General features: G+C 38.8%; 1 protein-coding gene across 1 annotated transcript in view; it reads left to right on the top strand.

Moving 5' to 3' along the window:
* The window catches only part of LOC140714860 (dynein axonemal heavy chain 17-like), a 249,147-nt gene that overhangs the window by 188,641 nt on the left and 34,552 nt on the right, over positions 1-25,954 (top strand). The window contains exons 57-65 of the mRNA XM_073026542.1: positions 8,888-9,052; positions 9,140-9,235; positions 10,835-11,052; positions 14,715-14,922; positions 16,338-16,453; positions 17,969-18,161; positions 20,227-20,462; positions 23,543-23,665; positions 25,283-25,487. Coding sequence (XP_072882643.1) covers positions 8,888-9,052; positions 9,140-9,235; positions 10,835-11,052; positions 14,715-14,922; positions 16,338-16,453; positions 17,969-18,161; positions 20,227-20,462; positions 23,543-23,665; positions 25,283-25,487 — 1,560 coding nt within the window. The remainder of the gene's footprint in view (positions 1-8,887; positions 9,053-9,139; positions 9,236-10,834; positions 11,053-14,714; positions 14,923-16,337; positions 16,454-17,968; positions 18,162-20,226; positions 20,463-23,542; positions 23,666-25,282; positions 25,488-25,954) is intronic.

Genomic DNA, 25,954 nt, shown 5'->3' on the forward strand with positions numbered 1-25,954 from the left:
ACGGGTGCACTACCTTCCCTGGTTTATTCTTTTGCCAAACTGGGATGAACAATTGTTGTAGTTCATCCATGCGATCTTTAAATGCTTGCCATTGCATATCCATCGTCAACCCCTTAAGTATCATTTGCCACTCTATCTTAGCTAATTCACATCTCATACCTTCAAAGTTACCCTTCTTTAAGTTCAGAACCTTTGTTTCTGAATTAACTATGTCACTCTCCATCTTAATGAAGAATTCCACCACATTATGGTCACTCTTACCCAAGGGGCCTCGCACAACAAGATTGCTAACTAACCCTTCCTCATTGCTCAATACCCAATCTAGAATGGCCTGCTCTCTAGTTGGTTCCTCGACATGTTGGTTCAGAAAACCATCCCGCATACATTCCAAGAAATCCTCTTCCTCAGCACCCTTACCAATCTGGTTCACCCAATCTATATGTAGATTGAAGTCACCCATTATAACTACTGTTCCTTTATTGCACGCATTTCTAATTTCCTGTTTAATGCCATCCCCAACCTCACTACTACTGTTAGGTGGCCTGTACACAGCTCCCACCAGCGTTTTCTGCCCCTTAGTGTTATGCGTCTCTACCCATATCAATTCCACATCCTCCAGGCTAATGTCCTTCCTTTCTATTGCGTTAATCTCCTCTCTGACCAGCAGCAAAAGAGCTAAAGAAGAGTTCAAAACATGTTGAAAAAAAATTAATTCAGCAAAGAAAATATGATAAGAACAGAAACTAATCATGAAAGTATACAAGAATAGAAGAGAGAATTGTTCAAAAGAAAGATGTACTAAACCATTAGACTATAAAATTCCAAAAACAATGCCTGCAGAAGGCAGAGGGTCGTGGTGGAGGGAGTACATTCAGATTGGAGGGTTGTGACTAGTGGTGTCCCACAAGGATCTGTTCTGGGACCTCTACTTTTTGTAATTTTTATTAACGACCTGGATGTCAGGATAAAAGGGTGGGTTGGCAAGTTTGCAGATGACACAAAAGTTGGTAGTGTTGTAGATAGTGTAGAGGATTGTCGAAGGTTGCAGAGAGACATTGATAGGATGCAGAAGTGGGCTGAGAAGTGGCAGATGGAGTTCAACCTGGAGAAGTGTGAGGTGGTACACTTTGGAAGGACAAACTCCAAGGCAGAGTACAAAGTAAATGGCAGGATACTTGGTAGTGCAGAGGAGCAGAGGGATCTGGGGGTATGTGTCCACAGATCCCTGAAAGTTGCCTCACAGGTAGATAGGGTCGTTAAGAAAGCTTATGGGGTGTTAGCTTTCATAAGTCGAGGGATAGAGTTTAAGAGACACGATGTAATGATGCAGCTCTATAAAACTCTAGTTAGGCCACACTTGGAGTACTGTGTCCAGTTCTGGTCGCCTCACTATAGGAAGGATGTGGAAGCATTGGAAAGGGTACAGAGGAGATTTACCAGGATGCTGCCTGGTTTAAAGAGTATGGATTATGATCAGAGATTAAGGGAGCTAGGGCTTTACTCTTTGGAGAGAAGGACGATGAGAGGAGACATGATAGAGGTGTACAAGATATTAAGAGGAATAGACAGAGTGGACAGAGTCGTGGTTTCTTGAGATAACCAGGAGACACAGAAAATTCTTCAAGAAGTATAAGCCTTTATTTGCAAACAAAAGCTGAGACAATTAATGAGTGTGTCACTAATTGTCTGCCGAGCCCTAGTTCACAGTATTATAGTAATTTCTTATCTTAGTTGCATTAGCATATACTTGTTCTAGTGCCTTGACTGGTCCCCATACCATCACACCACTCCATAGCCCATACTTGCTCTAGTCTACTCCCTGGAACACGTGTTCCCCTTCTCGGCCATGACTGGTCCCCATATCATCACACCACTCCATGATCCCGTCTAGCACCGTTATCTCTACATGCTTACTTTCACTGTTAGCTACTTTCTTAAGGCTAGCTACATTCTTAAGGCACTGATGCATTCAATAGTACAGAGACAATACAGAGATTACATTCTGGCTAATAAGTTAGATACATAGTAAATAGCAAACACAAGGCTGGTCACATAGTTCTGGCCACACAGCAAACGTTGCAACTTTAATCTCCAATAACAGCCAGTGCCTCTTCCCCAGGGCACCACTGCTCAGTACAAGAGGACATGGCTTTAAGGTAAGGGGAGGGAAGTTCAAGGGGGATATTAGAGGAAGGTTTTTCACTCAGAGAGTGGTTGGTGCATGGAATGCACTGCCTGAGTCAGTGGTGGAGGCAGATACACTAGTGAAATTTAAGAGACTACTAGACAGGTATATGGAGGAATTTAAAGTGGGGGGTTATATGGGAGGCAGGGTTTGAGTGTCGGCACAACATTGTGGGCCGAAGGGCTTGTAATGTGCTGAACTATTATGTTCTATAAATGAATATCTCAGAAATGACAGCTTGACTGCTCCAAGAACACAGAATTTCAGATGCACACACACCAACGTCAACATTGAGGAGAGTACTTTGTAGACCAAAACAATGAACAACGCTAGACAATGTAGTCCAAAAAAATCCAGTGTGGGGACTGCCGCAAATATTATATCGGCCTAACAGGGAGTAAACTATCCACAAGGATCGTGAACATCAATTAGCTGTAAAGTGGAATGACCAAGTCTCTAACCATGAAGATTGAGAGGGGCACAAATTCAACTGAGCAGCAGGGAAAGTCATGGCACACACAAACATGCAGCTTGCAAGAGAATTCCTAGAAGCATGGTTTTCCAAGAAAAATTCTGTAAACAAGCATATAGTTCTTGATCCTATTTATGACCTGATGCAGGTAAAATTCTTAACCACAACATACGAAGTTTGCCACACAGCCAATCAGTGACAAGATTTCCTCCCCACATCACAATTGAGTTTCCAAATTGATATCCAATCAGCTGACTGAAAAATATATAAAGGCCAAGAAGCCAGAGGAGACACCACAATCAACTGCTGACTGATGATGTCAGCTCATATGGTGATGAAATGTTTGTAAGTAAATTGCCAAGATCAGAGAACAACTCATCTCAACCATCAACCACCCGAGCTACACATCTGAATTATTTCCAGAGCTACTGATCACCATGAGAAATGCTTCTCTTAAAGCCATTCTGCTGTTGCTAGCCCACTATCAGGAAGAGCAGAATAGATTTGAGACTAGTATTTTAAATTTGTATAGGGTCATGAAAGCAGAGCTAACCTGAAAATTGGCTTAAGAAATTAGTCAGTAAAGGTGCAGTGGCTGACCTTTAAAATACACAGAATGGATATACACGTTCCACCAGACAAGAAAATTCCCAGAGGAGGGCCCACTATCCATGGTTAACTAAAAACAGTTAAAAACAATGACAATCTTAAAGCAAAGGTATATTGTTGTACAGGATTACGGCTGCACAGGTGGAAGGTCAACTGAGGAAGATCTGTACCAGCAAGGCGGCGGGACCGGATGGAGTTTCCCCACGATTACTGAGGGCCTGTGCGACTGAGCTGGGAGAACCACTACAGCGCATCTTCAACATGAGCCTGGAGCAGAGAAGAGTACCCAGACAGTGGAAAACATCCTGTATTGTCCCGGTACCGAAGAAACCACAACCAAAGGAGTTGAATGACTTCAGACCTGTTGCCTTGACATTGCACGTGATGAAGACCATGGAGCGGCTGATAATACAGAATCTGAGGCCACAAACCAGGCACGCCTGGGATCCTCTTCAGTTTGCGTATAAGGAGAAGGTGGGAGTGGAGGATGCTATCACGTATTTGCTGCACAAATCCCTCTCTCACCTAGATGGGGTCAGTGGTGCTGTGAGGATTACATTCCTGGACTTCTCTAGTGCCTTTAACACCATCCAGCCCAAGATCTTAAGGCACAAACTAACGGAGATGGGAGTAGACTCTCACATGGTGGATTGGATAGTGGACTACTTGACAGATAGACCTCAGTATGTGCGGTTGGGAGACTGTAGGTCTGACACGGTGGTCAGCAGCACAGGAGCGCCGCAGGGGACCGTGCTCTCTCCGGTCCTGTTCACCCTGTACACATCAGACTTCCAATATAACTCGGAGTCCTGCCATGTGCAGAAGTTCGCTGACGACACTGCCATAGTGGGGTGTGTCAGGAATGGACAGGAGGAGGAGTATAGGAAACTGATACAGGACTTTGTGATATGGTGCAACTCAAACTACCTGCGTCTCAATATCACCAAGACCAAGGAGATGGTGGCGGACTTTAGGAGATCTAGGCTTCATATGGAGCCAGAGATCATTAATGGAGAATGTGTGGAGCAGGTTAAGACCTACAAGTATCTGGGAGTACAGTTAGACGAGAAGCTAGACTGGACTGCCAACACAGATGCCTTGTGCAGGAAGGCACAGAGTCGACTGTACTTCTTTAGAAGGTTGGCGTCATTCAATGTCTGCAGTGAGATGCTGAAGATGTTCTATAGGTCAGTTGTGGAGAGCGCCCTCTTCTTTGTGGTGGCATGTTGGGGAGGAAGCATTAAGAAGAGGGACGCCTCACGTCTTAATAAGCTGGTAAGGAAGGCGGGCTCTGTCGTGGGCAAAGTACTGGAGAGTATAACATCGGTAGCTGAGCGAAGGGCGCTGAGTAGGCTACGGTCAATTATGGAAAACCCTGAACATCCTCTACATAGCACCATCCAGAGACAGAGAAGCAGTTTCAGCGACAGGCTGCTATCGATGCAATGCTCCTCAGACAGGATGAAGAGGTCAATACTCCCCAATGCCATTAGGCTTTACAATTCAACCGCCAGGAGTAAGATATGTTAAAGTGCCGGTGTTGATTGTATTTAATGTATTTAAGTAAACTACTTAAGAACTTTTTAAAAGCTATTATTAATGCTTTTGGAGAGAGTGATTTAGATGCATAGCTACAACAAGTGTATGGGACTTTGGAAAAAATGTTGAATTTCCCCATGGGGATGAATAAAGTATCTATCTATCTATCTATCAAATAAAAGCAAGACAGAAGAATTTACAGAAAATGAAAAAGACCGTAAAGATTAGTTAGGAAGGAAAAATTGTAGTGTCATAAAGCTAGTCAGAAATATAAGAAACAGATGGGAAAATTTTCTAAATATATTGAAATAAGAATTAACAAAAGAAATATTAGTGCTATGAAAATTGAGTTTAGGAAATCAATAAAGCAAAGGAAGTAGGTGGCACATGAATTAAACAAATATTTTGAATAATTTTCTTACTATGGACATTACAAGTAATATCCACAAAAAAGCTCTAAATCAGGGATTGTAAGAGAAGGCTGAACTTGAAAATTACAAGTACAGGGTAATGACACCGAGCAAATGGTTTGAACTGTGTTGTGATAAGTCCCTTCATCTTAGGGTCTTAATTTTAATTTTCCAAAATTCCTTAGATTGGAAAAAGTGACAGTTATTCAGAAAAAGAAGGAAGACAGAAATCCCAGCTAGTAAATTACACCCCAGTTAGATTTATATCTGCTATAAAGAAAATAGTACAAGCAATTAACCATGAGGGCACTGAAAAAACTTCAAGGTAAATAGGCAAAGTCATCATGGTTTTGTGAAAGAGAAATCAAATATGTTCAATTTATTTGATCTATTTGAAGTTATCATTTCATTGAAGAAACTTGTGTTGTGTATATAGGGGAAATAGTGTTTTCTACACCTAGATTTCCAGATGATGGTCCATAGCCACGTCAAATGTTATTTTGGAAAATATGATTTTATGAAGTTGTTATATTGCTGCAGATAGAAGATATTATTCTTGTTGGTAAGATGTAAAGAATGATGTATCATTCAAACTCCACTTCCAGGCTGAGTTGTCAGTTTGTCCCAATCTTCCTGATTCTCTTTACCAGGGAATCAGGTTTAGTTACAGATTACTCTTTCCAATTTCTGTTATCCTATCAGATCCACCTCCAACTCTTCAATAGCATATCCAAATTGAAGCTTACTGGTTGCTCCTTTAACTTTAATGCAATCCCGCTACAGCCCTTGGCTGCATGCTGTTCCATTTTCTGAAAATCCTCAGCACATGCTCAGTCTTGGTGCATATTGGCACCAATGACACAGGTAGGAAAAGGGAAGGAGGTACTGAAGAGAGAATGTAGGAAGCTAGGTAGAAAGCTGAAAAGCAGGCCCTTCAGGGGAATAATCTCTGGATTGCTGCCTGTGCCATGTGCCAGTGAGGGTAAGAATAGGATGATTTGGCAGATGAACATGTGGTTGAGGAACTGGGACATGGGGCAGGGTTTCAGATTTCTGGACCATTGGGATCTCTTCTGGGGAAGGTATGATCTGTATAAAAGATGTATGTTGCACCTGAATCTGAGGGGGACCAATATCCTTGTGGGCAGGTTTCCTAGAACTGTTGAGGAGGGCTTATACTATTTAGCAGGGGGATGGGAAACTGAGTGATAGGGCTGAATTAGTGGGAAGTTAGAGAACTGGGAAGCTTTTAAAAACCAAGAGAATGCAATTAAACAGCCAAGAGAAGGGAAAATATGAACTACGAAGGTAAGATAGCCAATAATGTCAAAGAGGATACCAATTTTTTTCAGATATATAACGAGTAAAAGAGGGGTGAGAGTAGATATGGACTTCAGGTCTTGGGAAGCTGAAAGGTCTGATGGTAGCTAAGTCACCTGGACCAGATGGACTGCACCCCAGGGTTCTGAAAGAGCTAGCTGAAGAGATTGAGGAGGCACTATTAATGATCTTTCAAGAATCAAAATATTTTTTCATGATTCCAGAGGACTGGACAATTGCAAATGTCACTCCACTCTTTAAGAAGGGAGGGAGGCAGAATAAAGGAAATTATAGATCACATTAACCTGACCTCAGTAGTTGGGGAGTTGCTGGAGTTAAGAATGAGGTTTCAGGATACTTGGAGACACATGATAAAGTAGGCCAAAGTCATTGGGGTCCCCAACCTTTTTTTATGCCTGGTACAAATACCATTAAGCAAAGGGTCCATGAACCCTAGGTTGGGTAACCCTGCCTTAAGGGAACACCTTGCGTGACAAATCTGCTGAAATTCTTTTGAAGAAATAAACAAAATAGACAAAGGAGAAATGGTGGATGTCATATACTTGGATTTTTAGAAAGCCTTTGATAAGGTGCCTCACGTGTGCCTTTTTAGCAAGATAAGAGCCCATAGTATTACAGGAAGGATACTAGCACAGGTAGAGCATTGATTGATTGGCAGGAGGCAAAGAATGTAAAAAAAACGGAGCCTTTTCTGATTGGCTACTGTAACCAGTGGTATTCCAAAGAGGTCAGTGTTCATTCTACGTTGTACGTCAGTAATTTGGATGATGGGATTGCTGGCTTTGTGGCCAAGTTACCAGATAATACAAAAATTTTTGGAGGGGTGGGTAGTGTTGAGGAAACAGGGAGGCTAAAGAGTGACTTAGACAGATTAGGAGAATGGACAAAGAAGTGGCAGTTGGAATGCAATGCCAGGCCAAGTACGGCCATGCACTTTGGTAGAAAGGATAAAAGCATGGACTATATTCTAAATGGGGAGAAATTTCAAAAATCCAAGGTGCAAAGGGACTTGGGAGTCCTTGTGCAGGATTCCCTAAAGGTTAATTTGCAGGTTGAGTCTGTGGTTAGGAAGGCAAATGTAATGTTAGCATTCATTTCAAGAGGATTAGAATATAAAAACAAGGGTGTAATGCTAATGCTTTACAAGGCACTTGGAAAGCTTCACTTAGAGAGTTGAGTGCAGTTTTGGGCCCTTTATCTAAGAATGAATGTGCTAAGATTGGAGAGGATTCAGAGGAGGTTCATTAGAGTGATTCTGGCAGTGAAAGGTTTATCGTATGAGGAGTGATTGATGGCTCTAGGCCTTTACTCACTGGAATTTAGAAGAATGGGGAGGTTCTCATTGAATCCTGTTGAATGTTGAACGGCCTAGATAGAGTGCACTCCATTTAGAACGGAGATGAGGGTGAATTTCTTTAGCCAGAAGGTGGTGAATCTGTGGAATACATTGCCACAGGTCATTGGGTGTATTTAAAGTGAGGATTGATAGGTCTTTGGTTAGTTGGAGCTTGAAAGATTGCTGGGAGAAAGCAGGAGAATGGGTTTAAGAAGGAAGTGGATCAACCATGAACAAATGGCAGAGCAAGCTCACTGAGCAGAATGGCCTGTTTCTGCTCCTATACCTTCTGGTCTTATGGTCATTTCCAGATATTGAGAGAACTACCTTGTTTTTTTCCCCTCTGAAAACCCTACATTTCATATTACATTGTGTATAATGGCTCCTGCATGAAGATTTCACACAAATATGTAAATTATTCCATCTGTTGTGGATAGATTGCTTAGATTTCCTTAGATTGCCACCGTAAGGAGTTCGTATGTTCTACTTGTGACAGTGTGGGTTTCCTCTGGGTGCTCCGGTTTCCTTCCACAATCTAAAGGCTTAGTAGGTTAATTGGTCAGGTGGATGTAATTGGGCCAGAAGGCTCTGTTACCATGCTGTATCTCTAAATAAAAATAAAATGTTGTCTCTGTGGTGTTAAAGATCTCAGGTGCTACTTCAGTCTTGATCTGTGAATGCAAAAGTATTTGGCAAACATTCTTCGAAGTTCTCTAATTTACTGTAAGCAAAAATCATACATTAGTTTCTAAGATTTTAAAAGACAATTTATCTTTTCATCTATTAATTTGTCTATCAAATTAGTTTTATAGGACAAATTTATTAACCTCAAACTCTGAAAAATGGGCCAGGTAAAAAGTTATCACAATTATTTAGCAGTCCTGTCCTTCACTTCTTTAAGTATGGCATTCCAAATGAAGTTCAGAACCTCTAACTTTGTACCTTATATGGTGTACTAAGGAATGAAATGTAAACGTTGATATCTTGACTTTCAGGTAGACGATTTAAAAAGTAAACTTGCTGTACAAGAAGTGGAGCTGCAGCAAAAGAATGAAGATGCAGACAAATTAATTAAAGTTGTTGGTCAGCAAACTGAGATTGTTACTAAAAATAAAAAAATTGCCGATGAAGAGGAGAAGAAAGTACAAGTAATTAATGAGGTATAATAATTATTTTGCCCCAATGATGATAATTTATCATTATCATTTTATTGTAAAATTGCAATAATGCATTTTATTTACATTTAGAATGTAAGAGAGAAACAACAATCTTGTGAAGAGGACTTAGCAAAAGCAGAACCAGCTTTAGTTGCTGCCAATGAAGCACTGAATACATTAAATAAGGTATAACCAATAATGAAACAAGGTATATCGGACCATGCGCAAAGAGTAGATCAAGTGTAATATTTAATTTCTTATATATCTAGTATGGGCTTCATTCTAGGTTTTACCCATGTTTGTTGAAACTGCACATTCTGTGAATGAATGGCTTTCCCCTGTGTGTTTCAGTTTCCTCCCACATATCTAAGATGTGCTGGTGGTAGCTTAACTGACAACTGTAAATTTCCTTTAATGTGAGTGAGTGACAAGAGAATTGTAAGGATTTGATAGTGAGGTGAGAGGCAGAAATGGGATTAGTTCAGGATTAATATAGATGATGCCTGATGATTGGTGATGTGAGCTAATTTTGTGACCTTTGGTAAAAACAGTGACAGGTGTGACTAAGAAATTATTCAAAGTATTTCAGAAGTTGGATAAACATACAGATAGTCCTGATGAAGGGTCTTGGCCCGAAACATCGACTGTTTACTCTTTTCCATAGATGCTGCCTGGCCTGCTGAGTTCCTCCAGCATTTTGTGTATGTTGCTTGGATTTCCAGCATCTGCGGATCTTCTTGTGTCATTACTTAATTTTATTCATATACTGCTGACAAGGGCAATATTTATCAGCCCCTGAGAAGATTGCTAAGTAATTCAATGGGTATTCTAGCAAGTATATCCATTACTCAAGTAATTAATTTTTTCTAATGGAATAAAATAATAAAAATTTTGCAGCCCATTATTTAGTTTTCATAATATTGCTGCATTCAGTGTTGCAACTGTTCTATTCTGTCAGCTCATACTTTTTCTGTCTGTTGAAAACCCTTTGCTGAAATTCCAATGACTGAATAAATATTAAGGGAGAAAAGTTTGTCCCTGGTAGGTTGCATTGAACATGGATTCACAGTAGTGACCGTGTGCTTCTCAGGTGCTAACAAATTTGGTTCCACATACTTACAAAATTGAATCACTGCTATATCATCTAGAAGATAAAAGTATTCCCATGAGGCAAATAATAATGGTCCATTCTTAAAAGCTTGTTGAGAATGTGTTGGGAAGTGACCTTCGTGTCCTTCTTCCTGAGGTATTGTTGAGTGAGGAGGTCTTGTATATAGATTCAGTGGCTGAAGAAGAAGTAATATGATTTCTAAGTCTCAGGGAAATGGAGACAAAAAGTGGAAAATGTTGGTTAGCAGGTCAGGCAGCATTTGTGGAAAGAGAAACAGGGTTAAAGGTTCAAAGCACAAAGCCTCCATTGGATCTAGAAAAATAGAAAAAAAAGTTAGATTTAAGTTACTGCCATGGCATTTGACCGTTCTAACCTTCGATACACTGTTTATATGATTACACCAGTTAAGTTTCATTTTATTGGTGACCCTAAGATATTGCCCAAGATATTGATGGTGAGAGATTTAGGAGCAGTAATTCTTTTTAAATGCCAAGTAGAGTTATTTAGATTCTTGGTGGTGGTGATCATTATCTGCTACCGTAATTGGCTGACTGTTACTTGTCACTTATCAGGCAACTTCAAAAAGTTGGTCAGGTCTTATTTCAACGAAGATGTTTAGCTATGTTATATATTTTGTTTAAAATTGTTAATTTAATATGTGTTTTGATTGCTAGAACAACCTGACAGAGTTGAAATCTTTTGGCTCCCCGCCTGATGCTGTAGTTCTTGTGACTAGTGCTGTGATGATCCTTTTAGCACCAAGTGGTAAGGTCCCAAGAGACAGGAGCTGGAAAGCTGCTAAAGTTATGATGGGTAAAGTGGATGGCTTTTTAGATTCACTGATAAACTATGACAAGGAACGAATCCCGGAGTCTTCCCTGAAAGCTTTCCGGTATGTCAATCAATTGTTAAATTGCTTATTGTCTGAAAAGTAGTGAAAATATGGACCTGTTAAACATTTGTTCTTTAAAGCAAAATTTCAAAATGTAGAATTGTGCCTATTTAGTAATCATTATGAAAGATTTAATGCACTATCAATCTAATGATTGGTTTAAACAATAAAGATGTTTAAAAATTGATAATGTACCTATAAACATAAGTAAAATTGTGCTGCATTATGCACACTAATATTTCAGTCAATGACACTGGTGTTGATTTTAATACCCACATCTAACAGAAGGGGTTATTTGAATTGCAAATGTCTCCCCCATTCTCACATGTTATGTGAAGATAATTTCAATATTCACATCCATTGACAACACCATAGTCAGTTTTTAATTCAGATCTTATTCCATTTCACTTTCCTGTGAATATGTGTTATTAATGTCATTAATATCCACTTTCTGTGGATTATACACAGAAAAGGTGGTTTTAACAGCAGGAATAAACTCTGGAATATTTGAAGCAATCATTCATTGCTTACAGGATTGTTGGGGATTTAGTCATCACATGTTGTTTGTAGACTGTGTCTTTGGTGAGCATAAGCTGTGTGTGGGAGTGGAGGGGTGCTGAATACGTAAGTCTGTAGTGTGTGAGATTGACCACTGAACTTAAATTTGGCTATTTTTCTTCAGATTAGTCGATGCCATAGCAATGGTCCTGGTGGTATTCTGCCAAAAGTTAGCTTTCCTTACTCTTTCCCTACCATTTACACTTTTTTCAGATACCTTTGCCCTTTCCAACTCTGCCAAATAGGATTAGCTTGCTTTCTACTAGGAGGGATGAGGCCTCAGTTAGTCGGGGTCAACCATGGATGTTGTGTCCTAGCTCTCTCTATACACAAGCCAGGACAGTGCAGGACGGAGAGCAAGCTATTGCCCATGTAGCAAGCTCACGCATCTGATGAACCCAAAGGGACGGCAGAGACTGATACAGTTTGGCCATCAGCAGCATTGCAGGTGTTGGCAGTCAGTGTTGAACTAAACATAGGACTGCTTTAGGCACTCCTGCTCTGGAATTTTCCCTTGGAGTTTACTCAGTAAGCCTTCCCCATGAATGGGTATAGCTACAAGACAGTGAGATTACAGCTTTCCTTCTCCTAGATGAGCTGCTAACTGTGGCTGACAAGCCCCATCTGCCTGAAGTGACTAGATTTAAGGTGTCAGTAGCCTGTCTTTGCCCCTTCTCCTGTCAGAAGAAGCAGTTCTGCCAGGCTTCGTAGCTAAGCCATGTGTGAAGGCCAGGAGCTGGACTTGGGACTTGGTTGTCAGAGGCCATTTGAGTTGCTCTCCTTTGTGAGTATTTACTACGTAGTGGGAGTTTGTCCCCACTACCACTCCTAGAAATAACATCTTTAAGGACTTGCATCAGAACTTCATCAAGATACATGTCTGACACCAGACAGCCAAAGGCACCCTGTTTTGAGCTCTCTCTGGTAATTAGTTTCCAGAAGTACAATCAATATGCTTTGTTTAAATTAGCAGAGAAGCATCCAAAGTGGCAATAAAAACTTTAATACTCTCTGAGAACACATGAAAGTTGTGCAGACCGCAGGAACAGTGTACTGCAATCATAGAACATAGGAGCTGAAGCCATTTGGGTCTAACCACATTTTGATCATCCACTTCAGTAACCTGTTCCTGCTTTCTTCCCATATCCCCTGAATCTTTTAGCATGAAGAAATGTATTTGCTTCTTTCCTAAATATATTTAGCAACTTGATCTCCACTTCCATTTGCCTTCTTAACTGCACATTTCACCTGAACATAGCCTTCAGGATTAGCTATTAGCTGTCTATTAGATGTTGAAGACTTGTGGCTCCTTCACTTTCCCAATTCATTATCATTCAGATAATTTTTTGTCTTTCCCACTCACTCAACTTGTCTAAGTTACTCTAGAGCCTCTTCATATCATTCTCACAGATACAATTTTCCCTCTACTTGCTTTCCACTTCCAGCTTCATGTCATCTATGAAATGCTATGAACCAACCCCCCCACCCCACCCCCCGGCTTTTCTGGGCATCCCTAGAAACACTTGTTAACCCCTCGCTAACGAGCCACTGGACTCAGCACAGAGGAAACCCACCTTTCCCGGCTTTGTACGTCTAAGGTGTATACAACTTTGGCCCCACCAAATCCATGAGATTAGGATGTCTCGCCCACCCAAACCCCAGTCTGAGTGAATGCTGTATTATTTACTGCCCTGCAATTGCCCGATGGCATGAAATAACAGAGTGCACACTGCATGCGATTATAAATAAGTATATTTGTGAATGTTAACTTAACCAAAGAGTTAGTAAAGAAAAGAAAGAAAACAAACAAACGAATCCATTATAACTAAACAGTCAAATGTACACAGGTTGGAGCTCTTCCAACAAGCATATTCACCGATCCTCAGTAGACCTCCACACCTTGGTTCCACTGAATTACGTATCCCTACTGGATCGAATTCTGCGACTGGTTCTCTCTAGTGTCTTCTCTCCATCTCCTGCCGAACAAAGACCCACCACCAGTGTCAGTCATAAAGCCGCTTTCCCAGCCCTCTCTAGAACCTTCTCCCCATTCCACTCTCCTGACTGGATTGTCCACATTCCTAAGCTCCCTTATCTCTAACAGTAACCCAAGCACTACTTCTACAGAAAGAACAATACATGAAATGCCCTACAACATCAGCAGCAAAACCTTTACCAGGGTGCTACAGTTACACTTTGTTCCCTCATTCAAATTATTGATTTATATTGTGATTAGCTTGGTCCCAAGCTCTGATCTCTAAGGCATCCCAGAATGTACAGGACAGGAGTAGACCTTCAAACTACAATATCTGCACTGAACATAATGCCAATCTGAAGTAATCTTATATGCTTGCACAAGATTGATACTCCCCCATTCCCTGCATGTTCATGTGCCTGCTTAAATGCTTCTTTAAACATCACTATTGTATCTGCTGCTTCTACCTCTCCTGGCAGTGTGTTCCAGAAACACACAATTCTCTGACTTCAAAAAAACACTTGCCTTGTAAATCCCCTTTAATCTTTCTCCAGCTCACCTTAAATCTATACCCTCTAATATTTTACCTTTTCCCCCCGAGAAAAGGTCACTGACTGTCCACTCTGTCTGTGACACTTGTAATTTTATATTCTGCCATCAAGTCACCCCTCAGGCATGTCTGAAACCCAGGGATCGTAGCCTCAAAATAAACAGATAGTGTTAGTGAATCTTTGAGATATTTTATCCACAAAAGAAATGGAGTCTTAAAAAATATTGAAGACCGAGACAGAGAACAATAGATATTTGCATGTTAAGGAAAATGTCATTCTGATAAAAGATCGTTGAAGGGAATAACAAGCACAAGATGAATGGCACACTTCAGTTCTTTTATGTTCTCTGTAAGTATTAGCTGTTGGACAAAAATATGTTTTATCAAAACCTTTTTCAGATTGAATAAATTCTTGTCTATTACTGATAGCTGATACAGTTTATATTATATAGAAAATATTACTGTAGTTATAATAGAAAAGATTTTGTATATTCATCATTAAAATACAGCAAAGTACTAATTTCTTAAAATTAAAAAAAAATCCTTTTAGTTTTCTATTTATGAATTTCCTTTTACCAGGCCAATTCTTGACAATCCAATGTTTGATGCTGAATTTGTTCGGACTAAATCCATAGCTGCTGCTGGTTTATGCTCTTGGTGTATAAACATAGTGAGATTTTATGAGGTGTTCTGTGAGGTGGAACCTAAGAGGATCGCACTGGCACAGGCTAATGCTGAACTGGCAGCAGCACAGGAGAAACTTGCTGGTATTACACGTATGATTAATGTAGGTATAAACATCACAAATAATCAAAGAGAAATTAGATTCATTTTAAGAGTTCAATAAGATTTTTCCCAAAATCATGGAATGCCTTTAAAAAGTTAAGCAGGTGTCAGATTTAATTTTTGCTTTAAGTTTATCACACTCTATTAGAAATTTTAAATCCAGTTTTGCCTTCTTCACAAACTCAAACTGCATCAGACATCCAATATGATAAAAGAAATAAGAATGTAAGAAATACAAATAGTAGGTAATTCATCCCCCTATATCTGCACTGCCATTCAATAAGATTGCCATTTAGTTTTGATCTCAGCACCACTTCCATGAACCTATATTTCTTGATGTTCTTAATATCAATTAATTTAGCTCTTGAATATATTTAGCAACTAAAGCTCCACGTTCCTTTTGGGTCAGAATCAAAAATATTCTTTTCATTGTACCCCTTATTTTGAGATTGTGAGCTTGGGCTTAAAGCATTCACTGAAGGGAAGCATCAAAACCATATTTATTTAGCCAATCCCCTTAAGAATTTAACCTCCTATTTTAAAAAATTTGTTACCTCATATTTGGAAAGCCAAAAATATATAGACCTTGTCCATTTAATCTCTCCTTAAGTGACAGATCTTCAGTGAAATCAGCCTGGTGAACCTTCACTGGACACCTTAAACAAAAGTATATCCATCCTTACATCCTGTACAAAAGTGCAATCTCATCAGTGTTTTATGCAATCAGAGCACGATATCTACTCTACTCCTGCTGTCAACTACTCACGCAGGGCCACCATGCCTTCTGTCCTTACTGATTGATCTTGATGTTAATTTTTTACTGATTCATGTACTATGATACTGTGGTCCTTGGAACACTAACCTCTTTCAAACTCTTATAATTTAGCATATATTCAACTTCTCTATTTTCTGCCATATAGGAAGATTAAATCACAGTTTTGTGCAGGCAGTGAAGTGGCCTGCACCAACTTCACATTGACAATCGTCCCATCTATTTAGTTCATAAGGATTGCTTTTAATGATCTGATGTGCACAGTAAGACCCTTGCGTATACAAGTTAGAGGGAAAATTATTATTAAAGTGTCCGTTGGTCAAACTGAAGCTCTTAGAGACTGTGGAATTACGAACCATTTTCTTATAATTAGGGCTAGGTTTTTCTGTTTGTAATGAAAGGTAGCAATTTAGAATTTTGTTCCAAAGACTGCAAATGATGCTAAGCTAGTTTTAAATCTGATAGAGATTTAATAACCAAAAATATCAATAATTATTCTTAAAAACAGGGTACATGTTGTATGTTAAGTTTATAGATCAACTAAGGACTGAATAAATGATGGAATTGGCTCAGAAGCTAAATTGTCCTGTAACTGTGTTTTATTTGAAATAATAAGTTATAATGGAACCTTTCTCAATTTTCAGGAACTTAATGAAAATTTAGCAAAGTTGACAGCTGAATTTGAAAAAGCCACTGCTGAAAAACTCAAATGTCAAGATGAAGCAGATACTACTAATAGAACAATTTCACTTGCAAACAGGTACATTGGCTTTATGGAATGCTAAATGAGCAACCTGCACTAGTTCTAGATGCTCCACTCTTCAGAATTTCATTTCATAATCAATCCAGAGTGATCTTGAATGTATTTATTTCTCCTCAATGTTCCATTGTTACTGTGGATGACACACCAATGGAGACTGTAGGAAATTCAAACCTTGCAGTTACCAGCTGCTACACACCTGTATCCAGAAACAGGCAACTCTAAAGACTGTGAAGCAACAAAACTTGATTGTGTAGATAACATAGGGATTTGCATTTATGACTGTTCTACTAAATGGCCAAATTTTTAAGCTATTCGGACTGTTTGCCCCTTTCATCTGTTGCAGATTTCCAGTTTGTATAAAGTTAACTGTTCGGAAATTTTCTGTGCTATTTAACTTTTCAAATCCCCAGCCTCCTTTTGGTCTCCTACCTTAGTAATCTCAGCAGTCATGATTACTTGGTCTGTGCTATTTGGCTAGGATTGTTTCCAAAGATTTTAAAATAAGATTGATAATTCACCCTCATCTCCTGAAACATGTTATTTTGGATGATTGAAGATCATTCCTTACTGGAGCATATTCCAGAATTACAGAAGGAAAACTGCACTTTTGAAGGTATAACTTTTTTGAGTGCACCTTTTATATTGAGTCACATCTATCTGCTCATATTATGTAGACATAATCCTAAAGAATTTTGGTTAACAAATATGCTGGAATCAAATTTCCAATTCATTTAGGCATAATTCAATAAAAATGAATTAGTTTAGGATTTGGCCTTGTATCACTTTAAATTGGTTGTGAAATGCTATATGGTGCCACGTAAAAGTTCAGAATGATTTGTAAAATCATAAAATTGGTACAACTCAGGAGGAAGTCATGTGGTCTATCAAGTCTAAATTGCGCTCCTAGAATTTCTATCAATTCTAATCCTCTGCTCTTTCTCCTGAAAATTATTCTCTCTCAAAATCCGTCCAGTAGATTAGATTTGGTTTAGACCCCACAGACAGTGAATTCCAGATCCCAACATTTCTCTGAGATATAAAATCATTTCATCTATGTATATCTTTTACTTTAAAATGTTATATTATTATCCTCAGAACCTTTAACAATTTGTTGGTGTGAACAGTCCTCTCTATTTACCCCATCTAAACCATTCACGATGTTGTAATTTTCTATATCTCTCTTGGCTCCATAAAGAACCACACCAGCTTTTCCAGTCTAACTGAAATCCCTCATTCCTGGAACAACTACTTAGAGTCAAATGCATCTTGTCTTCTATTCTTTTTAAATAAGCATGCAATTGAGGGACAATCAGTGATCTTTTTGGGTTGCTTTGACAGAAAAAGGAGGAAATTTTCTGTGGGTTGCCTTTCCACACTGTTAGTCTGTGATTTAGAATAGATTGAGTAAAATATTCCTGCTCTTTTCCTCATTCTAGTTATCCTATTGGAGACAAAAGGACAAAAGAAGAAAAATAGATAATATTTCAGCTAAACAGTTTTGATTTCTTACAGACTGGTTGGAGGTTTGGTATCAGAGAAGATCCGTTGGGGTGAATCTGTTGCACTGTTCAGGGAACAGGAAAAGACTTTGTGTGGTGATGTGCTCCTTGTTACAGCATTTGTTTCTTACGTTGGATATTTCACAAAAAAATATAGGAATGATCTTTTGAATAATTACTGGATGCCCTTCCTAGAAAAACTTGAGGTACAGATTTGCTTTAAATTGCTTAGAGAACTGTGAATTGATGACGTTCATTCAGAGACTGGGCTATTGCTGTTGATATTATGCATTGAGTACTGGAACACACTATGTTAAATATTGTTTATTACTTGTGCAGATTGAATTTATTAAAAGTAACTCTGTAATATGAAAGACCAAATGATAAATTATTATTATCTTCTCTGGCACAAAGAGAAGGATTCTGGAGGGACAGGGGAATTTCAAAAGTTACAGGAAGGACAAAATGATAATGCAAAGTCACAAAAACAATAAACATGTCAGGCAGGGTACGGCAACTGAACAAAATGCTATACCTTCTTAGAGTCAGGACATTCAAAAATGGTCAATATAGAGCTGAAGATTCTTTTTCTGAATACATGCAGCAGTCATAACAAACCTGGTGAATAAGAGGAAGAAATAGAAATAACTAGACAAGATCTAAAGCAAAGTGATCAATGATGGGAATTAAATATTTTTGGAAACTGAAAGTGCTTGAGTTCAGTCTGAAGCCAGGGTCTTGAACCTAAATTAAGAAACAAAACAACACTCTATTGGGTGAATTGGTTCTGATAGATGAGTGAATGACTTTTCTAAAGAAATCCCTTTGACTATTCCTGCTTTGGTCTGAGATGACTGATGAGGCTGATGTAAACACTTCTGAAACTTGTAGGTGGGTAGTTTGTAAGATGGTGTGCTTCTTCCATCATCTTGAAGGACTTTGATACGTGGATTCTGTGTCATCCCCAATGCTCCTTTGAACAATCATGGATTGGAGATTCTTAAAGGTCAATGGGCCAGCAATGGCAAACATTTTAAAAAATGAATTCCAGAAAAACAATTCAAACTTGCATCCTTTTTTCAGTGAGAAAATGTGTAATTTAGGTAATTCTTCCTGTTCAGTGTCCTCATTGTTATCTTTACTGTAGTGATCAGATTACAATTGTCTTGAAACAGAACATATTACACACAAAAACAAATGTTACTTAATTTGAATGCTTTTTGACAGAACGTCCATCTTTTGGGAAGTTAGATGCATCCAGATGTCATGTTTCTTAACACAAGCTTCACTTGCTCATTATATTTCCTACAAGTGATGACATCATCAATGTGCTCATCTTATTTTAATTATTTAACAACAAACATTGTATCAAAATGTCTTGACCTGTGACCCTCATGCTTAACTCACTATAAAATGAGAAGTATATTATGTTGAAAGGAGTAGCCCACCCCTCTCCTGGGATATTCGTTTTGTGTTCAAAAGTCCTCCCGTGAAATTTTTATGAGGAAAATAAATTAATACCTGCAAACATCTGTAAAGATTGTGGCTTCTTTGAATTGGTAAGTGTTTTTCACAGATCTCTTGATTTTTAGCCTGATTTCTTGTACTGCTGATTTCAGGATTTTGGGCCATTAGACCTGTACCTTGGTCAGGAAGAGTTTTCACTGGGACATGCACTGTTATCTCCCCCTTTTTCCTATCTCCGTTGTTTTCCCTATTTCTCCCATTATTTCTTATGTCCAAGCTATGTTTGAAGAGATTTGCTCACTTCTTGTAAGTCAGTGTGTGAATGATTCTATTTAAAAAAACAACCATATGTGAAATGCTCAGGTCAGAGTCCAGAATAGTTTTTTAAAAAGAGCAATTCATCAGAACAATCTCTTGCAGCAGAATGCACTTGTTGTTTCATTGTGAGTTAGTGTGAAGGTCATTGGTGAAGCTCTTTTGATCTAATTGCTGTTATTAATAACTAAGTCAAGCCAAAAACAGTTATGGCATCATCAGTTGTTTTGTGGCATCTGAACTGGTTTTAGCACAATACCTATTTTTTCACACCAAAAATGCATCAAATCCAAATACTAGACACATTTTCTAAAGGAGTGAAAAGATATTATTTGAAACTTTAAATATATTCAAATAATTGCACACAGATATTTTAATTTCAAATCTTAATATAGGCCTCAAGTGTGTAAATATTTTTATACTTATGATGTGAGTTCCAATCAGATTTCAAGATATTTACAATATGACTCTTTGGGGAAATTGTTTTAGGTGCCAATACCAATTACTGAAAATTTAGATCCACTTTCTCTTCTGACTGATGATGTTGATATTGCTGCATGGAATAATCAGGGATTGCCAAGTGATCGGACATCATCAGAAAATGCTACAATTCTCTGTAATACAGAGCGTTGGCCTTTAATTATTGATGCACAGCTGCAGGGCATTAAATGGATTAAGAAAAAATATGGAGATGATTTGAAAGTAATAAGACTTGGACAAAAAGGGTACGTATGTTAGTTGAAGATTAAATAATTGAAAATGATTTACAAATAGTTGACGCATTAAGTTTTGCTTTATTTCTTTACTTCCCAGATGAAAAAGTTTTTTTTTAAACTTTATTTCAGAATACATCCCAGTTTTGTGTCGTTGACCACTAATGCCAGCAACTTCTGCCAGCTTTTTAATCACGCTCCCAGTAAAGAAATGCTTCTTAACATTTTTCCAGAATATTCCATATTCCATTCATATCCCTGAGCTGGTACATTCATGCTGTAGCCATGGACATTGTTTTGGATATATCTGTTCTTTTGTAGTAGCTGTCATAAATTCCATCATCAAATTATTCTGGATGTTATAATGTTTGCATTTAGTGAAATTCAGTAGTGTAGTCTCTTTAGTGGAGATCATTGGATAGTTCCCCTATCAATTAAATTTGGTGATCACAATGTTGAATATATCTAAGATTGATTGTATGTACTTAATTGGTAACTAATTATAGCATTTTCTCAGGACATTAAATATATTTTATTTTCTGAGTAAGTTTGAAGTTAATTACTTAACAATAGATTATTTACTGTGATCCATAGCCTTGTTCTATTTCAATTTTATTGATTTGGGTTGAACTGTCAATGCAATATACTGTAAAAAAAATAGGGACCTTTTGAAATGCCTGTTAACTAGACTGGTGTATGTTTAGTCAGTAGTTATCCAGATTAGTTGTTATTATTTTTTAAATATGTCTGTCATTTCCAGTTTAGTAGCACTTTGTCAACACTAGACAATATTATAGAAACATAGAAAACCTACAGCACAATACAGGCCCTTCGGCCCACAATTTTATGCCGAACATGTGCTTACTTTAGAAATTACCTAGGGTTACCCATAGCCTTCTACTTTGCTAAGCCCCATGTACCTATCCAGGAGGCTCTTAAAAGACCCTATCATATCCGCCTCTACCACCGTTGCTGGCAGCCCATTTCACACCCTCACCACTCTCTGCGTAAAAAAAATAAATACTTACCCCGACATTTCCTCTGTACCTATTTCCAAGCACCTTAAAACTTTGTCCTCTCATGTTAGCCATTTCAGCTCCTGAAAAAGCTTCTGATGATCCACACAATCAATGCCTCTCATCATCTTATACACCTATATTAGATCACTTATCATCCTCTGTCACTCCAAGGAGAAAAGACCAAGTTCACTCAAACCACCCCCATCAGGTATGCTCCCAAATCCCAGCAACATCCCTGTAAATCTCCTCCGCTCCCCCTCCACATCCTTCCTGCAGCGAGGCGACCAGAACTGAGCACAGCACTCCAAATAGGGCCCAACCAGGGTCCGACACAGCTGCAAAATTACTGCACCTCTTGGCTCTCAAAATCAATCCCGCGGTTAATGACGGCCAATGCACCACAAACCCTCACAACCACAGAGTCAACCCGCGCAACAGCCCCGAGCATCCCATGGACACGGACTCCAAGTTCTCTCAGATCCTCCACACCACCAGGAGTCCCACCATCAACACTATACTCCACCATCACACTCGACGTACCAAAATGAACCACCCTACACTGATTGGGGTTGAACTACATCTGCCAGCCCTGCATCCCATCAACTGCAACCCCCAACATCCCTCCACACCATCCACAACCCCTGCGACACCAGCAAATCCACCAACCCCTCCCTCCACTTCCCCATCCAGGCCATAACAGAATATTTTAAATAGAATCTACTGAACGTGCTATATTGGCAAGATATACGCCCTTAATATCGATCTGCTGTCACTCACTAGCTGCAGTTTAGTGCTTAATGAAAAGGCAATTATGTATTGCCCATCTCTAATTGGCCTTGAAAAGATGATAGCAATCTACCTTCTTGAACAACTACAGTCACACTCCAGGAGTTAGGCTCAGTGATGGTGAGGGGCTGGTAGCGTATACTGCATGCCAGGATGTTGTGTGATTTGATGGCGAATATGCAGGTGGTGGGGTTCCTATTCGTGTCCTTCTAAGTGGTAAAGGTCTTGGGTTTGAGAGGTACTCTTGGAGTAAAGGTTGAGTAACACAGAGCATTTTATAAATGGTATACCCTACAGCCACGGTGTGCTAGTGATGTAGGGAATCAGTGTTAAGGGTGGTGCATGAAGTGCCAATCAAGCAGGTTTTTGTCCTACAAAAGTATTCCAACAAACTCGTGGCTGGTAGATTTGTAGTAATTTATTACAAGTAGTACGTACAGCAGGATAGTCAATATAACATATGATGCACCATCAATAACTCACTCTGAGACGTAAAGGTGAGGTATCGGCTTTTATTGACTGGAAGAAGGAACAAGCAGTGATTGACCACAATACTACATCCTGGAGACAGAGAGGCTGGGCTCAGACCTCCAACACCTTTATACTGGGGTCTGTGGGAGGAGCCACAGGAGCAGTCAGCGGGGGGGTGTACAGACAGATATATGTAGTTCACCACAACATAGAAATACAGTAGAGTCAGCACGAATTAAGCAGTCTGATGGCCTGATGGAAGAAGCTGTCCCAGAGCCTGTTGGTCCTGGCTTTTATGCTGCGGTACTGTTTCCCGAAAGGTAGCAGCTGGAACCGTTTGTGGTTGGGGTGACTCAGGTCCCCAGTGGTCCTTTGGGCCCTTTGTTTTTGTGACATTAAGGGAGAGGTTGTTTTCTTGACACTACTGTGTGAGGATGATAACTTCTTCATTAGCTCCAGGATATTCAACCTTTGACCTCTTGTATCTGAAATGTTTACGCAGGCTGGTCAGTTTGTGTATCTGGTCAATAATGATCATGGCGAAAACCACAGATGGAAGAAGTTTGCTGATGATGCTATTGATGATACCATGATGAACACTAGGCAATTTGGTAAACTTGACACTTCTTGGACAAGTGAACTAGTTATTAATAATAACCAGTTTCCCATAAACTATCCACAATGCTTTTAGACACATGTAATCTGCTTACTTAGATTATGCCCCGAGCCTGGCATGATCTAACTTCTAGCTACTGTTATCCCTAAAACTATTATTTTAAATTATACAAACAAGTAATATTTTTATTGGGTATGCAGATATCTTGACAGCATTGAAAATGCTGTATCCAATGGAGATACTTTATTACTTGAAAATATTAGTGAGACCGTGGAAGCTGTGCTGGATCCTCTCTTGGGAAGAAACACGATCAAAAAGGGAAAGTAAGATTATCTGTCATTTACTCTTTAGATGTCATAACTTGTTTGTTCAATTTACAAATGGGGCATGAATCCACCAATTGGACAATTTAAATGCTGGTTCAGATAGACTGGAAGGGCAGGGTGTTGGGACTGGAGGTAAGGGTCGGGCCAATTTTGCTCATTCCCCCATGATGTTATTCCTCTCTCCATGACACTGTGAGACTGCCTTGCTGTGCTTTGTGCCCGTGAGCTTCACAGTGATTTGCCCCACTCATATGGTGAACTGAGAGCGAAGCTTGGGCCTATTCTGGTTGCTCCGGGGATTCGGATCTAAGGGCTGAACATGGTTTGAAATACTGTTGCTCGCTTCAATTGTTTGCATGATCAGTGTTTCTTTTCTCTTTCACTGTGCATTGGGTGTTGGTCTTTTTTTTTTTAATTGGGTTGTTACGGGTTTCTTGCTTTGTAGTCACCTGTGAGCAGACAAATCTCAAGGTTGTATAATTTATGAATTCTTTTACAACGTATCTTTGAATAAAGTACTATAATATAGTATAGCTGTATCTGATCAACATTTTGATATCTCTTCACACCAGAAAGCAACCTCATCAACCTTTCCTGACCCATCTTCCTTAAATTAGTAAACAAAAACAGTACAGATATTCTGGGTTTAACAACACAAAGAAACCATGATTTCTCTATGCAACAGCATTCTACAGTCTCTGCTGTTTGAATCTTCTTTCAAAATGGATAACCTTATGTTTTAATTTTAATGTTATACTGCAGTTTTTGTCCATTCACTTAACAGAAGAACGTCTTTTCACAGGCTCTCTGTTTGTCTTTACAGGTTGCTTTCCCAAGCACATTTAACTACAAAGTGCTTGATCACTTTCATGGAAGTCTTTGGCATAGATTATAAATGTCTGATGCCCCTGCATTGATTGATCCCTGTGGCACACCACAAGTTTCAGCTTGCCAATTAGAAACTGACCCATTTTTTCAATGCTATTTATAGTGATTAGACAATACATTAACAATATGAACTCCTTTGCAGTAACCTTTCCTCCCTGTCCTACGCAGCCATTTTACACATTACCTAGCCATGACATGCTGCATAGTAGGTATTTATCTAGAAATGGCAAGCAGGATATATCTCCTTCTGAGTCATTAATATGATGAAAATAAACATGCTTGCTGCAGATATACAAGCATGCATAATTCTACCAGGAAAGCCCCCAGATATCCAGCACTATATACATGAATTACAAGGACCTTAGAATTAGCAGCAACATTGCACAGTGTGGTTTCTCAAGAAAGCTTCCATCATTCAATAAGATCATGGCTATTCTAATCTTGGCCTCAGCTCCATGTTTCATTTGAATCCTAACCTGTGACTCCTCTGAATATCAATAATCTGACCAGTTCACCCTTAAATATGTTCAGAGGTTCAGTTCCACCTGCTCTCTGGGTATAAAAAAGATAACTGGTATGATCTCTATCTCATTTCTCAGAACAAGTACAGATAAATTGACAACAGGGTTGCATTTATATTTATATCTATAAATATATTGTAAAGTTTAGCACAACTTATTCTATAACCTAGAGATTTAAATAATTATTATTTTACTCTTGGTTTAGATATATTCACATAGGGGATAAAGAGGTTGAATATCATCCCAATTTCAGAATGATCCTCCACACCAAGTATTTTAATCCACATTTCAAACCAGAAATGCAAGCTCAGTGCACTTTGATTAATTTCCTTGTGACAAGAGATGGTTTAGAAGATCAGCTACTAGCTTCGGTGGTTGCAAAAGAACGTCCTGACTTAGAACAACTGAAGGTACATTTTAAGTACACAAATAAAAAGGCAAATTTGTAGAAATACACATTTAATGAATATCTTAGAAAATTTGTCACAGTAGTATATTTTCCATAACATTGCTCATTCAGATAGAGCATAAATTTTATGTTGTTAATATAGGATACATAATCAGATCAGTGATATTTTTAATATTATTTATGAAATTTGGCAATACTTTTGAAATCAAATGAAATTTTCTTCTTAATTATATTGATGCAACAGTAGCCTTGTAACAGTGGTTAAGTTTTTTAAAAAGCAGCACACGAAGTGCAGAGACAGTCAAGTGTTAACAAAAGGCAATAAAATGGAAGAATTCAAGGTTCGTAAAGAGTGAGTAGCAGGTGATAATAATCATAAAGAAAGAACAGAAATGGCTAGCTGCATCAGAAAGATAGACACATTTGATTACTCAACAGATAAATGGATTTTATATACAGGGCAAATTG

This window comes from Hemitrygon akajei, chromosome 22 (assembly GCF_048418815.1).
Source record: "Hemitrygon akajei chromosome 22, sHemAka1.3, whole genome shotgun sequence".
Lineage (NCBI taxonomy): Eukaryota > Metazoa > Chordata > Chondrichthyes > Myliobatiformes > Dasyatidae > Hemitrygon > Hemitrygon akajei.